We start from the raw sequence: 16020 nt of genomic DNA on the forward strand, positions 1-16020 counted from the left end.
CGAATCAGCCACCCAGGCACCCCGATTGTCTTTTAAATGTTTGTTGTTTGCCTAAGCTAGACAACCTGAGGTAAACTTTAGAGAAATTGTCACAATAGCTCATGTATAGACAATCTTCAGGCCAGGTGCTAGGGATGGAACCAAGGAAAGGGGGCTCTGTCCCTACCCTTTAACGTATCCAGTCTACTTTACCCATTTATTCTTTACCATTTCCTGAGGTGTCACAATTCACACACAAAGCTCCCCAATATTATTTGTAGAAAAATCCAGTTTTCACCAGCCTTTCCCACACTTACATTGAATACATTATATAGTATAAGGGCCCGACAAAAATATGCTATTGTTGGTTTCAATTGAAGTTAAAAAGAGGTCTGTGGATGGGGCGCCTGGGTGGCTCAGTCATTGGGCGTCTGCCTTTGGCTCAGGTCATGATCCCAGGGTCCTGGGATTGAGCCCCTCGGGCTCCCTGCTCCAAGGGAGGCCTGCTTCTCCCTCTGCCTCTGCCTGCCACCCACCCTGCTTGTACTCTCTCTCTCTCTCTCTCTGTGTCTCTGTCAAATAAATAAATAAAATCTTAAAAAAAAAAAAAAAAGAGGTCTGTGGATTTCTTTCTCTCCCATTAATTCAAAATCTCTTAGCAGTTTGGGGCCTATAGTCTAGGGATAATTTTCATGACTGAATAAACCATGTATCACTTCTAAAAGCTACTGTTGAATTATCTACAAATACTTCTTTTTGTTTAACTAAATACAATTTGGAATGCATGACAACTTACTGCCTTACTAAAAGCAGCAGCTCTGTTTTAGTTTTCTTATTTGTAAATGATCAGCTTTCTAGGCTTCTTATGTATTATATCCTGTACTAACAAGTTCCTATGTTAGTATATTACACTTTGAAAGAGGAAAAAAAAATAACAAAACAAGACAAAACAAAAAAAACCCAACTAGCTTGTTTTGATGAGTGTTCCGTAGCTATTTAACTTCCACTATTAATGAATCCTAAGTGGCCAGAAATAAAGATCCTTATTCATTTTAAGTAGGAAAATACTGGTGAATACTCCCTGAGGCACAAAACTGATAAGTGGGCAAATTTTCACTAACCTGAGTAGTCAAATTGCAGCAAATGTTGAGATATGCAGGAAAATAAATGCAAGGTTAGAAAAGCAAGAAAAGCACAGACACTATGGAAAAAATCTGAAAAAAGTGGGGATTAAGTGAAGGAGAGGAGAGGTCTAATCATTAACGTAATAACCACATGAGAACTGAGGAAGAGTAGTGTATTTTTAGAAGATATAAGTACTAAGTAAAGTATCTGAAAAAAAGGCAATGTTTGGGCCCGATGTAAGACTTTTAAATTTTCAACATGCACATTTCAATACACCAGATAAAAATAAGCTGGATAAAAAATTCATCAACTGTTGGCTGGCCTTATAGATATAAACTAGAGAGATTCTCTGTCATAGGCTTCCCAAGGGCAATAGGAAGCAGTCATATTTTTAGTATCTTCCACATATCTAATTCTGTCCTTCACCAATAGAAGGTACTTACTGTCACCTCCTCAAAGAGGTTGTCCCTGACTTCCCAAACTGAAATGACCTCCCACCAGCACCTTCCATCGCATTTTATTTTCTTCAAAGAAAATACCACTATTTGAAAACTACCTTGTTTACTTATTTATCGAGCTCTGTGAGAGCCAAGATCATACCTGTTCTCACCACTGCATCCCCATACCTACACTAGGTGCTAATGGCACCTAACAGGGGCTCAGTGAGTATCTGCCGAATGAATGCTTCATTCTGTTCAGGCGAGTTGTCATTACAGGAAGACACACACATCAGAAAAAAACATCCGAACAATGGGAATAACCCGTTCTAATTCTAGTGACACCCCTGCCACTTACTGTGCAACCCTGAGCAAAATAAAACCTCTCCAATCCTCACGGTTCTTAATCTATTCAGTATCAGTGTAGCTTCCCTCATAAAAGGTTGCTGTGAGAACTGAATCAAAAAATGTATGAAACAGGGCCGCCTGGGTGGTTCAGCTGGTGGTTCAGCATCTACCTTCAGCTCAGGTCAGGATCCCAGGGTCCCAGGATCGAGCCCCACATCGGGCTCCCTGCTCAGCAGGAGTCTGCTTCTCCTTCTCCCTCTGCCCCTCTACCCCCGCTCCTGCTCTCTCTGCTCTCTCTCTCTCAAATAAATAAAATCTTTAAAAAAAATCTATGAAACAAACTGAGGGTTGCTGGAGGGGAGGTGGGTGGGAGGATAGGGTAATGGGGTGATGGGCATTAAGGAGATGTAATAAGTACTAGGTGCTATATGTAACTGATGAATCACTAAATTCTAACCCTGACACTAAATAATAATAATAATAATAATAATAATAATAATAATAATAATAATAATAAATGTATGTGTGTGGGGTGCCTGGGCTGGCTCAGTTGGTAAAATATATGACTCTTAATCTTGGGGTTCTGAGTTCAAGCCCCACACTGGGTGTGGAGATTTTAAAAAATGTATGTGTGAAATAAATACCTTCATATTCTTTTTGGAAGTTTGCGGGGAAAAGAAAATGAATGAATGAACGAATGAACGAATAAATAAATGAATGAAACATTTCCAGATTACATAACAAAAAACCCTGCAAGAAATGTATATAGGTGTTATACATGTATATATAATCAACATAGTGAATCTCAATGGACGAATCCTGATATTTAAATTAATCCACTATACAAATATCCTTGTGTCAAAGAAATTTATAAGCCTATTCTTAAATGAAAAATAGAAAAATAAAATAAAAATTACACTTGATCCTTGAACAACATGGGTTTGAACTGTGTGGGTCCACTTATACACAGATTTTTTTCGATGAGTACAGTAGAGTACTGTAAATGTATTTTTTTATACTTTTTTAAACTTCCATTTATTGGGGTGCCTGGGTGGCTCAGTCGTTAAGCGTCTGCCTTCGGCTCAGGTCATGATCCCGGGGTCCTGGGATCGAGCCCCGCATCGGGCTCCCTGCTCTGCGGGAAGCCTGCTTCTCCCTCTCCCACTCCCCCTGCTTGTGTTCCCTCTCTCACTGTGTCTGTCAAATAAATAAAATCTTTTAAAAAAAAAAATAAATAAATAAACTTCCTTTTTTTTTTTTTTTTAAAGATTTTATTTATTTACTTGACAGGGAGAGACACAGTGAGAGAGAGAACACAAGCAGGGGGAGAGGGAGAGGGAGAAGCAGGCTTCCCGCGGAGCAGGGAGCCCGATGCGGGGCTCGATCCCAGGACCCTGGGATCATACCTGAGCCGAAGGCAGACGCTTAACGACTGAGCCACCCAGGCGCCCCAATAAACTTCCATTTATTAAGCAATCTCTACACCCAACATGGGGCTCAAACTCATAATCCCAAGATCAAGAGTCACATGCTCTACCAACTAAGCCAGTCAGGCACCCCTCTCTTTTAATTGTCTTAACATTTTATTTTCTCTAGTTTACTTTATTGTAAGAATACAGTATATGATACATATAACATAAAAATGTCTTAACTGACTATTATCAGTAAGGCTTCCTGTCAACAGTAGGCTATTAGTATTTAAGTTTGGAGAAGTTAGAAGTTATCTGCAGACTTCTAACTGCATGGGGGTCCAGTGCCCCTAACCCCTGCATTTTTCAAGGGTCAACTGTACTTAAATTAGAAAATTTGGTGAAAAAACAATGTGATTACACTTTATTCTGCAAAGTACCAAAACATTCTGCATTAGCTAATAAATGTCAAAGTAACAATCGACACAATTAGAATAATAAACCAAAACCAAGGAGAAAAAGGGAGAAAACGAAACCATTAGCCCCTAGTATTTAGTCTCCAGTTTTTAGCCTCTAGACTAAAAACAAAATTTAAATGTTAACTTCATATTTTTATGACGTTTTATGGGTTTAATCTGATTATAGAGCAAGTAAGATCGACAGGGAAACTCTTCAGACTATACAATTCTATCATAAATCAATTTTAAAATATTTCTAAAGCACGGCATCCATCCTCCCCAAGGCTGGGGATATTTAATGAACCTCAAGGCTTCTCTCCTGTCAGAACCTTACCGTGATCAGTGAGAAATACAGCAGCAGAGATCAGCTTAGCAGCCCAGCAGCCCAGTTCTGGCCCAACACACAATAACCTTTGGTTTACAAGGATCCTACTAGGAGGCCTGTATTCTCAGGACACAAAAACCTTGACCTTGAGCTCCAAATAGGTCCACAAAAGAAAGACAGCAAAGCCAGTATAAGTGCTAATGGCATCTCTGAAGAACTGGAACGTGTCAAAATGGCAAAGCAACCCCTGACTAGGAAATGAATCTTAGGAGTTGACCAGGGTTAATGTTACATGAGAAAACTTTTTCGTTCCTCTAAAAATTCTGTTTCTACTACGTACACATTTACATTTTAGGCTACGATAAGCTTCCATTTATTTTCCATTGATATTCTCGGATGTTATGCTGGTTCTGCTGCTTTTTTAACTATGTGACGTTTGGCAAGCAGCTTACCCTTTCTGTGCCGTGGTTCCTTTACTAGTCTAATAAAAAAAAAAAAAGGTGCAGTTAAATCACGCATATAATCCCTTTCAACTCCTAAATTACTGTTATATCTTTGCAGGTATGTAAATATTTTATTTAAAAGCCACACTCTGAAGAGGAGCTGGGCTCAAGGCCCGGCTATCCTAGGTATGAGCCTTGCATCACACCAATCTCACAGTGTGGCCCCAAGACTCCATTGAAAGATAATGTTTGTGGGAGCCTCTTGTAAACTGAATGTTAATAAAAATGTGGGTAGTCAATAAATGTTACATCTCTTTAAAAGAAACTGGTAGGGGCGCCACCTTAAGCATCTGCCTTCAACTCAGGTCATGATCCCAGCGTCCTGGGATCAAGCACCATGGCGGGCACCCTGCTCTGTGGGAAGCCTGCTTCTCCCTCTCCCACTCCCCCTGCTTGTGTTCCCTCTCTCGCTGTGTCTTTCTCTGTCAAATAAATAAATAAAATCTTAAAAAAAAAAAAAAAGAAAGAAAAGAAACTGGTAGTTTAAAACAAACCCTTGCGTGGCTATGAGGCCTGGCTGGGCAGAACCTGAAACCATGCTCGGAGCTTTGGGTGCTGCAGTTGTTCCTGCCGTGTTACTCCAAGAATGAATCCGTTCGATTTGACATGGATGCAGACACAGCTGGATTGCATAACTGCACACCAGCTGTCCGTGTTTGCAATTCTGCCTCCAAATGGTAGGCACTACCTACCATTAACTGAGCTTTTCTCCAAATTTGTTACAAGGGAATATGAACTTCCTGATTACAAGTGAGCTGCCAGCAGGCAGAGGAAGGCAGAAAGCTAGATACAGATAATGGGAACGGAAAGCAGGAAAAGCACAGGGGAAAATGGACGGTGGCACGGGCAATCTGGGGGCTAATACAGAAGAGATGTGCAGCCCTCAAATGTTCTTTGTGTGCTAAAGACTCTTCCCTACAGGACAATTATATAACTCAGGCCTGTTTCCTCTTATGCCCTATAATCCCTGGAGCTAGTGTCTGCAAGGGCTTCTCCAAAGAGATGCTCCAGAACTTGGAGGTAAGGTTAAACTAGCAGAAATGTACTCTCAATGCATCAGACAACACTCTCCACCTGTCACAACCACCTGATAAATACGGGCTAAAGCCAAGGTCCAAGTATAGCCTCACAAAGGGAAGATTCAAGTTCAGATTTCTATTCCTATTCATCTTCTATCATAGTAACTTATTTTCTAATTGATACAAAAATCATAATAGGACCCTTACCAGCTAATTTAGGTTCTTCAAACTTCAACAAACTTTAATTTGATACTAATCCAAGCATTTGAGGGATAAGCAACTATCCACATAACAGTTAAATTTTGAAATTACTCAGAAGTGTATTTTAACAAATAAAACCTGAGAAACTTAAAAACAAAACAAAAAACCTGGTGAAATTTACACATTAACAAAAGAGAAGGAACAGCTTTCCAACACAAGGACTCTCTAGGCCCTTCTCAGGACACTAATGATCTATCAGTGGCCTCAGTTTATATGTAACTCTAAAATATAAGCAATTTATTTTTTTCCCTTTTTCCTATAATAGTACTTATGTTAACCAAATATATGACAGACCTTGCTGTAAATTTTTACATTTGTCCATTTTTTCTTCTGCTATACTTAATGTTTATTATAGAAATCAAAACCTCACATAAGACTATGTATATTCCATGTTCTGCTTGCCAAAGACTGTGAAAAGCAATTCAGTTTTCTCACATCCACAACGTGCTAGAAATCAGAAGAGGAGATGAAGGGGCTGGAATATGGTTACATGACATCCTCTCATGCGCATTACATTAGAACAGAAGCCCATTTCCTGCATAGTCCTCTCCGTGGCTGTGCAGCAGGCTCTGAGTGCGGGGATGGCCCAGTCCAGCACTGCCTCTTTTCTTAGTTCTGAGAATGGAAGGGAACCTTGCAAGGCAAAGAACACTGCGCTTGGTAACAGGCAGCACTCCATGTGTGCGGTGACTTGATGAAGGACAGCAGACTCTTTCATAAAAAGAACATGAGACTTGGAGTCCAACACCTGTGTTCAAATCCCAGCCCTGAGCATAACTCAGTGAGTGAACCCGAACGAGAGTCGTTTCCTTAGCCCTAAGTTTGTAGTTATTTATTATACCTGATATACTCATTCTTGTGATAGGTACATGAGATTTTGTGCAAATGCCTGACGTATTATAGATTCTTGACAAATGTTACCTGAATCTCCCTCTGAGGAAGCCACAAACTGATGAAAACATGTATGCTGTTCCCATTTGCATGGCTCAGCGCCCTGAGCTCTGGCTTGGAGTAGATTCCTGCTTTCACAATATGAACAGAGGGGCCCTGACCAGTGAGGTCTAACAGTGACATTCCTGTACTGACCCAGGAGAGCATGTGGCATTCATCAAAGTTAGAAAATGTCTCTTGAGGTACTACAATCTCATTTATTGGCATGTTTGTCTCAAAGTTTCATTTCTAGTTTAAAAATACAACTTGTTCATTCTAATTACAACTGGACTTGGTGTCCATTTAATTGCCCTGTCAGCAGGCAAATGATCGGGTCTTTAATCATAGAATCAGATAAATGGGTCTTCCCACCAGATCAAAGTTTCTTTTGAGAATAATCACTTCCTGACACAAAAATGACACATTCCTGTCTTATCACGGAGTTTTTGAAAACAGGCTAATAAACACATATATTGCAGATTACAACACGAGTCAGTCATCTTCTCTTTGATAGAGAACTACGTGGGTCTAAAGCTTAAAAACTAAAATTCGACCCAACTACCATATGTTCTAGAGTCAAAGAACATAGGTACTCAATAGCTGCTTTTCGAGGTGAGTAGTGATGGAGAAATGTGAAAGTAATTAAAACTAAATCATCACCCTCGTATTGAGGATGGAGCACTTCAGGTCACTGAAAAAAGTTAATAGTCATTGCCATTCCTAGACATTTATCAGTCATCTCACTGATGTGGCCCTGTGCCTACCAAAGCAGACTTTTGGTCAGACTATAGCTCTGAATCCTACCCTACCCTTACACACTCCACCTACGGCTCTTTGAGATTTTCAGTTGCTACCCAGTAGGGCAGACACCAACTATCTAGCTTTCCTAATTAATGGGGATGGCCACAAAGGGTTCCTATTTCCTCCTTCCATATACTTACAATAGTGACAGAGACAGAGAAATTTCTTCTACTTATCAAGTGACAATTTCAACATATGCAAATAAAGCTGTGGGTCAAAGCAAAACATCAATTCTTTACTCCATTAACAGATGGCATTAGTGTCAATTATTCTGAGGTCTGCAGAGTCTGAGTTATTAACTGTTTAATGAATATGAATACCATCAGGTCCTATAAAATGGGAAAAATGTATAAATGTGTAAAATGTAAAAAATCATTATGGCATCAAATAGAGAATTTTAAAGACTGAAATGGTGAGAAAATGAATATTGCTTATAGAGTGTTGCTTTAGACTTACCTGTGCACTAGGCATTGTGCTAGGTGTTTGGGATCTCTCACTGAACAAAAAAAGATCCTTAGCCTCATGAGGTTTATATTCTAGCAGAGATATACATAGAGATAGCAAATAATAATCATAATAAATAAATTAATCATAATAAATAAATTATGTAATATGTTAGAAGGTATTAGATGCTATGGAAAAAGAAAAAAAGCAGTGTGAGCAGGGTTGGGAATGCTGTGGGCGGGGAGAGGGAAGAAGGGAGTTTTAACCAGGTGGTCAGGGTATGCCTCAGTAAAAGGTGAATAGCGGGGTGCCTGGCTGGCTCAGTCAGAGGAGTGTGCAACTCTTGATCTTCGGATTATGGGGTTCAAGCCCCATGCTGGGTGTAGAGATTACTTAAAAGTAAAATCTTAAAAAAAAAAAAAAAAAAGGTGAATAGCAAACAGGGCAGTGTGGCAGGAGCAAGGGAGGCAAAAACAGAAGATGAGATCAGACAGGGAAGAGGAGCCAGATGATAGAGTACCTTATAGACATGAGTTTCTACTCTCAGAGAAATGGAGAGCCCATGAAGGATTTTGAGCAGAGTGATTTATGTGTTGAAAGAACACTGGTGGTCTCTATATAGAGAACAGACTGCAGCGGGCAGGGAAGTTAGCAGGGAGTCCAGTTCCGAGGCAAATGCACAGATCCGGGCTAGGGATGATGGTGGCCTGGTCTATGGGGTAGTAGTGAGGATGATGAAAGGTGGTCAGATCCTGGATATATTTTGAAAGGAGAACCACCAGAATTTCCAGCGTGGATCAGGAGTGTGGTATGAAAGAAAGAAGAGCCAACGATGAATCCAAAGTTTTGGGCCTGATTACTTAGAAGGATGAAACTGCCATCTCCTGAGATAGGGATGGCTAGGGGCAGAGCAGGCTTGTGAAGGGGTAAGACCAGGACTTCAGGGTTGGACATGTTAAATCTGAAACACCTAACGGTCATGCAAGTGGAAATATTAAGTAGGCAGTTGGTTCTAAAAGTCTGGTAGAGAATTTAGGAAAGAGGTCTGGGTGAGAAATACAAATTTAGAGTGACTGGCATATATCCAATGTTTGACCTGAGGAGACTGGATGAAATCACCAGTGGAGTAAGTAGATACAAAGATGAGGGAGAAGCTCTAGGACACACTGATATTAAGGGTCAGGGTGAAAAAGGAACCAGCAAAGATACTACGGGGTGATGGAGAGGTAGGAGGAAAACTGAGAGAGCACTATGCTTCTAGAAACTAATGAAGAAAAACTGGATAAGGAGAAGCCATAAAGATGTAGCCTAGAAACAAAGCAAAATGACTCTCAGGCAAAAGGGGCAAATAATAAAAACTGAAGCAGATGCTACTAACATGGTTATTTAGAAAGTTAGGCTTCACCTAAATTGATCTATAAGATTTGTACCCTCACAGTGGAGATTATAAGTGGGTAGGCCTAAAAGAGAGATCATTTGACAGCTTTCAGGAAGCAATATGATTCTTCATCTTTAAAAGTCAACTACTAGGGGCACCTGGGTGGCTCAGTTGGTTAAGCATCTGCCTTCGGCTCCGGTCATGATCCCGGGGTCCTGGGATCGAGTCCTGCATCGGGCTCCCTGCTTGGCGGGAAGCCTGCTTCTCCCTCTCCCACTCCCCCTGCTTGTGTTCCCTCTCTCGCTGTGTCTCTGTCAAAAAAATAAATAAAATCTTAAAAAAAAAAAAGTCAACTACTAAAAGACAAAACCTCCAACCCTGCTTTAAAAGCAAGACTGACACAAAGCATACATATTCTCTCTCAAATCATCATGTATAGTCTAACAGGTAAAAATCTTAGAATTTTTAACTTAATCACTTAGTTCCCTAGTTGATTAAGAATCTGAATTTAACACCAAATTTCATGCTCAAGGCCCAACTCCAATCCTGTGAAGCTTTTACTAACCACTTTTCCAAATGGGTATCATCTTTCTCCTTTGACTCTTTTATAGCCCTCACTTAAAAACCACTCAATTGGCAATCACATGGTCTTTAAATTAAAATATCTCTCATTTTTATACCAGAACTGGATAGATGCTTTACAGACATTTTCTCTAATCCTTACACCAACTCTACAAAATTGGGTTTATCCCTATTTTGTAGATGAAGAAACTGATTGTCACAGATGTTACTCAAGGTCCTGCAACTAGTCAGGGACAAAACCCAGATCTGTCTTAACTGCAGAGCCCTTACCTTTACCCAAGATACAACACTGCCTCTGGAATAAAAGTGCCACACCAGTTATTACCAACCACTATTTCTGTGACCCCAGGCAAGTTTTTAAATCTCTCAGTTCCTCAGTCTTTTCATCAGTGAAATGAAGATGTTACATCACAAGTACTCCACTGCTGTGAAGATTAAATAAGATAATGTATGTAAAAATTACCAACTATAACAGCTTTTATTATTACATTTACTAGATTTTATGCTCTTTCGACAGGTTCTTATACTCCCGTCTGTATTCCCTCCAACACCCAATAAAGGGTTTAATATGAATTGAACATCTACTTGTGTTTGGAAAGATGACAGGAGACACCTTTTCCTCCTTTAAGAGGAAGCCTGGATCCATGAAGCCTGAATTAAGTTAAGGATCCACAATCCAAACCGTAATTTACAACACAGTGACAAACTCCATGCACCCATCAAACACGGGATTTAAACAGCCCATGCGGCATTTAGCTGTCTGGTGTTTCCTCTCCAACATGGCTTTCAGTGCTCTCTACCAGTTTGACAAAGAGAAAAGCACAAATGAAAAATATCAACACCTTTGTTAAGAAAACATGCCTGGAAGGAGAGAAGGCAGAAAAAAGACCTGGTTTGTTATCAGAGTTAACAGAGGCCTTATTGTTCTGTGTACTAGCTGATTTACAGCCTCCTGATGACAATAATGTAATACTGTCTGACTCATCCTTCGTTATGAAATTTGATTTACTTTAAGAAGATGACGACGACCAATAACATATTTGTTAAATTTCCTTAGGCAGAGTCATTTCACTTAACATCTTTGAATGGGAACCAGAAGTCGCTTAACATCTTGGCTAATGATGGATCTGTTTTCCAGCCTGAGCAATGTGGGCTAATACTGTTTATTTTGCCTACTTCACAGGTTTTTTGTGAAGGTCAGATGAAATAATAGATGTGAAATTATTTTACAAATTATAAATATGTTACCAGAAATAACTACACAGTCACCCACCCCTTGTCCTTAGGCAAATGTCTGGTATTAACAAAACTGAGATACTGATTTCTCTGCATGTGCTCACTTTGTAGCACCAAAGAAAAATTTTTTTAAAATCTTCTTATCTTTGAGAAGGACATCACAAGTGTTTTAACCATAAAAGCTACAGAAAAGATAGTTGATAAAGTAGACCCTTCCAACAATGGATCTATATTCTAACAAAAAAATAGCTTCAGATGGTTTAGATATGCCTTCCTAAAAGTGTGAAAATGGACTATCAGGTCAAGATGTAGCCACACACTACACAGGTGACAGGGGTCACACGCTAGGGCATTTTACCTAGTACCTCAGTCTCTGCAGAATGCCAAGTGACTCAGAGTACTAAAAACTATTCTTTCTCCCTGCCTCCCATTGGTCATCCCAGTTGCTTCTTCAACACTTGTGCCAAAATGAGAATAAGAGGAATTGAGAAATCAAAATTATTCTTAGATCCAGGACTGCTTACCATTCCTCTTCCTGTTTCCTTGACTTAATTCCTTTCTGAATTCAGCATAGGAACCCACAAAGAGTTGATGACATAGTTTACTAGCTGACTCCTTGAGCCCAGAATTCCTTGAGCTGTTACCAACTTCCACCAAAACTTTAAAATTGCATGAATGTCCAAAAGTAGACTAAAAGCTAGAGAAGATCCAAGTTCATACACATAGTGTACAGATAAAAGTGTATCCTAGCATCATTTTTATCATTTATCAACCATGTTGAACTGTAAATACATTTTAGCCACAACAGTAAGAAAAAAGGAAGAAACATAAATAAGCACTTTGAGCAAATTTCGCCAGGGGCAAATACTTCAGATACTGCTAATTCTTGTATCAGTATCAAGAGGCTTAAATTTGCCTTTGAGATAGAAGTAAACAATATAAATTGCTTGAGCACTTGAATTCTTAATTTCCTGTGAAATCTTGTTCTCCCCACATTTGGAACTTGCTACCATTTCTCTCATTTTAGTAATTCCTCTGAAAAGAATTCCCATTTTCCCAGAAGTATCCCACAAGTAGATGTAATGCTTCTTTGTGCCAAGGCCATTGGCTTTTACAGTTTACCTCATTTCTGTACCCTTTTGTCAAAAAGTAATTGATGTTGGCAAAATCACTGCACCATCTTTGTCCCTGATTATGATTTGTAAGCTACTTAGAGAAAATGTGACCTATTAAGTTTTTGTATTGATGACATCCGTTCTAGTATTTTAGCCTTCCTTTTTTTTTTTTTTTTTTTAATTTTTAAAAGTTGTTTCTGTTTATTTAGGTTTGGCAATTTTTAAATTAAATTAAATTTAAATACCAATGCACACCACGAAACATACCCTCTATTTAATGATCTGCTGGATGTGTTGACCTTGTCTTAAGGGACCCTGAATTTCGAGAGTCCCTGAATTACAACCAGGATAATGCTTAAGGCAAGGCCAACTTCAGTGTGATCTATCTTGCTCTTCTAAGAACTTTTCCTGTATGAAATAGTAATACCCATTACCAGCAAAGCCAAAGAAGCGTACTCACCAAGTGAACATAAGGCACAAAGTATCCAAAAAGTGCAAGTGGTATTCCAACTGCCCAAACCGCGTAAGCGGTCCCCTTGAAGATGGCAAAATTGAAAACTTTTTGTGGAGGACCAAACTTCCTCCTGGAAAACAGGGAGAATCTGTTGCCTCCTTTGGTTCCACTCTCTTTGTCTCTGGCATTTGGAACAAGAGGTCGGTAAGTAAAGCTAGCCAGAAAGAGAATAAACGTGAAGATGCAGAGGCCCCTCAGTGTGTGGAAGAGGCCCACGCTGTCAGTCAGGACCCGTAATAGGAAAGGCAGCAAAATTGTGAAGATGCTGCTGCCGGCGGTGACGATCCCATTCACCAGGCCGAGGCGCTTCTTGAAATAGTGGCCCAAAATGACCAGCGAAGGCTGGTAGGCAAAGGAGCAGCCACAGGCAAACAGGACTCCATACGTGAGGTACAGAGGCTCGATGGAGCTGTGTAAAGATGAAAAAGATGGAGGAGCGGTCGTTATTCGTCGCGAGTGCTTGGCAGAATAAAACCTCATAGCAACGTGGGTATTCAGTTCATCAGCCTATTGTATACAAGTAAAGACTTACCAAAAAGAGGTGAAAAACTTAATACGTCAAGAATAGGACACTAAAAAGATGCTAATTCAACCTGAATGGATAATAAAATGCCTTAAGTGTGTGAAAAATGACCAGGAAGGCCATCTGAGATTTTGTCCCTCCTTCCTCTCTCCGTGGAGTTCCGGTGAGCCGAGCCGCCCTCGGTGGCACCTGCTGTGCTCTGCACAGCTCAGCAAGGACAGGGCCGGGAGGGGCTTCAGCGAGCCCGACAGGGATGAAACTAACAAAAAACCTCGTCTCAATAAAAGCTTTGAAAAATTATACTTTTACAATGAAAACTCATTATTTTATTTTTATTGAGATTTCCCAGGCACTTACCAAGCAATCTATTCAAAGGAAAAGCTGCATTTGAAACTTTCTCCACAAGGTTATGTCAGAAACATTTGCACAGAGAAGCAGTTATACCTCATTTTTGTTGGCCTAAGGGCTGTAGACCAACCTTCGCCCCTGTATTGCGCGGTTCTCAGTGTTGTGCAAGATAACAAGAAATGATACTCTGACTGCAGAAAGACTTCGTGAAATATGTTATTAGTGATCCCACCTTGTAAGTTTTAAGGCCATGTAGACCTCAAAATAATAATAAAGGATTAAGAATTTTATAGTTTAACCAAAAATAATTACACATCTCTTATGAAGGTCAAGGATCATATTATTACATTCTTTGAAACAATTAAGGTAAGGACTAAAAGAAAACTGAAGTTTTTTCTTTTGAAAAGTCCATTCAAAAAGCTATATATCAGTAGTAAAGGCAAATCATTTATTAGAAACTAACACAGATAAAGTTGGTTAATAATTAAATTTTGAACAATACTACTAGTCTAGCAATATGCTAAGGTAATCATAAGGAACTCTAGCATCTGATAAAATCAAGGCATGTTGGCAATCCTCTCTCTAAGATGCCCTTTCCCCTCTAGTCACCCACAGCTAGCACAATCTCCAAAAGGGTCTCAGGAGTCACTCCTGGGCTCTCCCGAATTAATTTTACCTCATTCTGATCACCCTTTACTGAATCTCTACTCTATTCCATATCATATATTTAGCAGCTATACATTCCAGGTACTTGGTGAAAAAAAAATATTAAAAATGTGAAAATGCCCTTCTCATAATCTGCTTAGTGAAACAAGACATCTACCCCAAATAATAATATAGAACAAAATATAAATAATACTTTATTCATTCTGCCTCAGTTTTCCCACGTAACTGCAACTTACTTCTTAAGGTGCTATTTTTATTTAGATCTATTATACATTTCTCTGCCTTTTTCAAAGCATATGTTAAAAATAGTACTGACAACACAGTATCATCATGAACATCTATATCTGAACAATTATTCTGCAGTATTGTAAAGCTGTCAGTTGGAAAACCAGACAGCCATGGATATAATTCGGAAACACTTTCTTGCACACTATTTTAAATACTAAATGCTGGGTGATATTAGCTTCATATCTCTCCTACAGAGTAAAGCACATAAGCACAAATGATGGCATTTTCACTGCTACTGAGCCTCTTTTACTTCTAAATTTTCACCTCAGTAACAGCTCGTTCCAACTGCTGAAGCTTGACAACTGAAGAAGTGCAATTTAAGTCAGTAAATAACAATCATGTTAGTGTAAAAAGGATTCCGAGCAGGAATACTGATGTGACCTGGTGTTGCTAGAGAAGGCTCTCCTAAGAAGGCAGAACTTGAACTATAGGAAAGTGGGTTCGACACCTGGAATTTATATCACATTTCCCCTTGCGCCTCTGAAAGCTTGGTAGCTTCTGATCAGTGGGTAAAAAACGAAATTGAATGAAAAACATGAGAGAGCTACAAGCAAAAACATTCAAATCATGAAGCTCTGACTTGCTGCTCTGGATAACACTGTTTAAGTCATACTGCTTAAAGCTTATGCAATGAAAAGGAGGGTTTTTCCTTGTAAACAGCAAAGTTTCTGAAGGAACGACTCTATGGTATCTAACAGTTCTTGAAAAGCAGCATGAAGAACCAAGTCCTTACCTTACAAAAGAACTGGACATGAGTCCAATGAATCCAACAGCAGCACCCACAACAGCTGTCTTCCGACAACCAAACATGTCTGTGAAGACACTGGCTATTGGGCAGCAAAAGAAAATCATCCCCATGGACAGAGAACTTACCCATGCTGTAAAAGAGGGACAAAAGGGACATTATGATATGGCAAAGTGCATTTGTCCTTATCCCATAGGATATAATACATATTTAGAACAATATTAGTGCAAAAAAAGCTATTACTTTTTGGAATGGGAGGGAGTTGGAATAAATTAGAAGCAAATCTGAATCACAGCTCAAAGGACTTGCCAGTACTAATTATAACTAGCAGAGCAATTATTTGTGTTTAACTGAATTCTTGAGAAGTTTGTATTCTTAATCAAATCATTCTCCTATAACCCAAACACTATTAATCTCTAACCTCTTATCTATGGTTTTAAGAAATTTCTAGTCTATGGGAAGTCATTTTTTAAAAAATGAGTTATATTGGGGCGCCCGGGTGGCTCAGTCGTTAGCTTCTGCCTTCGGCTCGGGTCATGATCCCAGAGTCCTGGGATCAAGCCCCGCATCGGGCTCCCTGCTCAGC

At 39.5% G+C, this 16020-nt stretch overlaps 1 protein-coding gene across 1 annotated transcript in view; it reads right to left on the bottom strand.

Moving 5' to 3' along the window:
* SLC16A10 (solute carrier family 16 member 10) overlaps positions 1 to 16020 on the bottom strand; it is a 113197-nt gene that overhangs the window by 26700 nt on the left and 70477 nt on the right. Inside the window, exons 2-3 of the mRNA XM_032408061.1 lie at positions 15423 to 15567; positions 12811 to 13273 (exon numbers count right to left, since the gene is read on the bottom strand). Coding sequence (XP_032263952.1) covers positions 12811 to 13273; positions 15423 to 15567 — 608 coding nt within the window. The remainder of the gene's footprint in view (positions 1 to 12810; positions 13274 to 15422; positions 15568 to 16020) is intronic.

Source organism: Phoca vitulina, unplaced genomic scaffold (assembly GCF_004348235.1).
Source record: "Phoca vitulina isolate PV1807 unplaced genomic scaffold, GSC_HSeal_1.0 scaffold9, whole genome shotgun sequence".
In the NCBI taxonomy this organism is placed as follows: domain Eukaryota; kingdom Metazoa; phylum Chordata; class Mammalia; order Carnivora; family Phocidae; genus Phoca; species Phoca vitulina.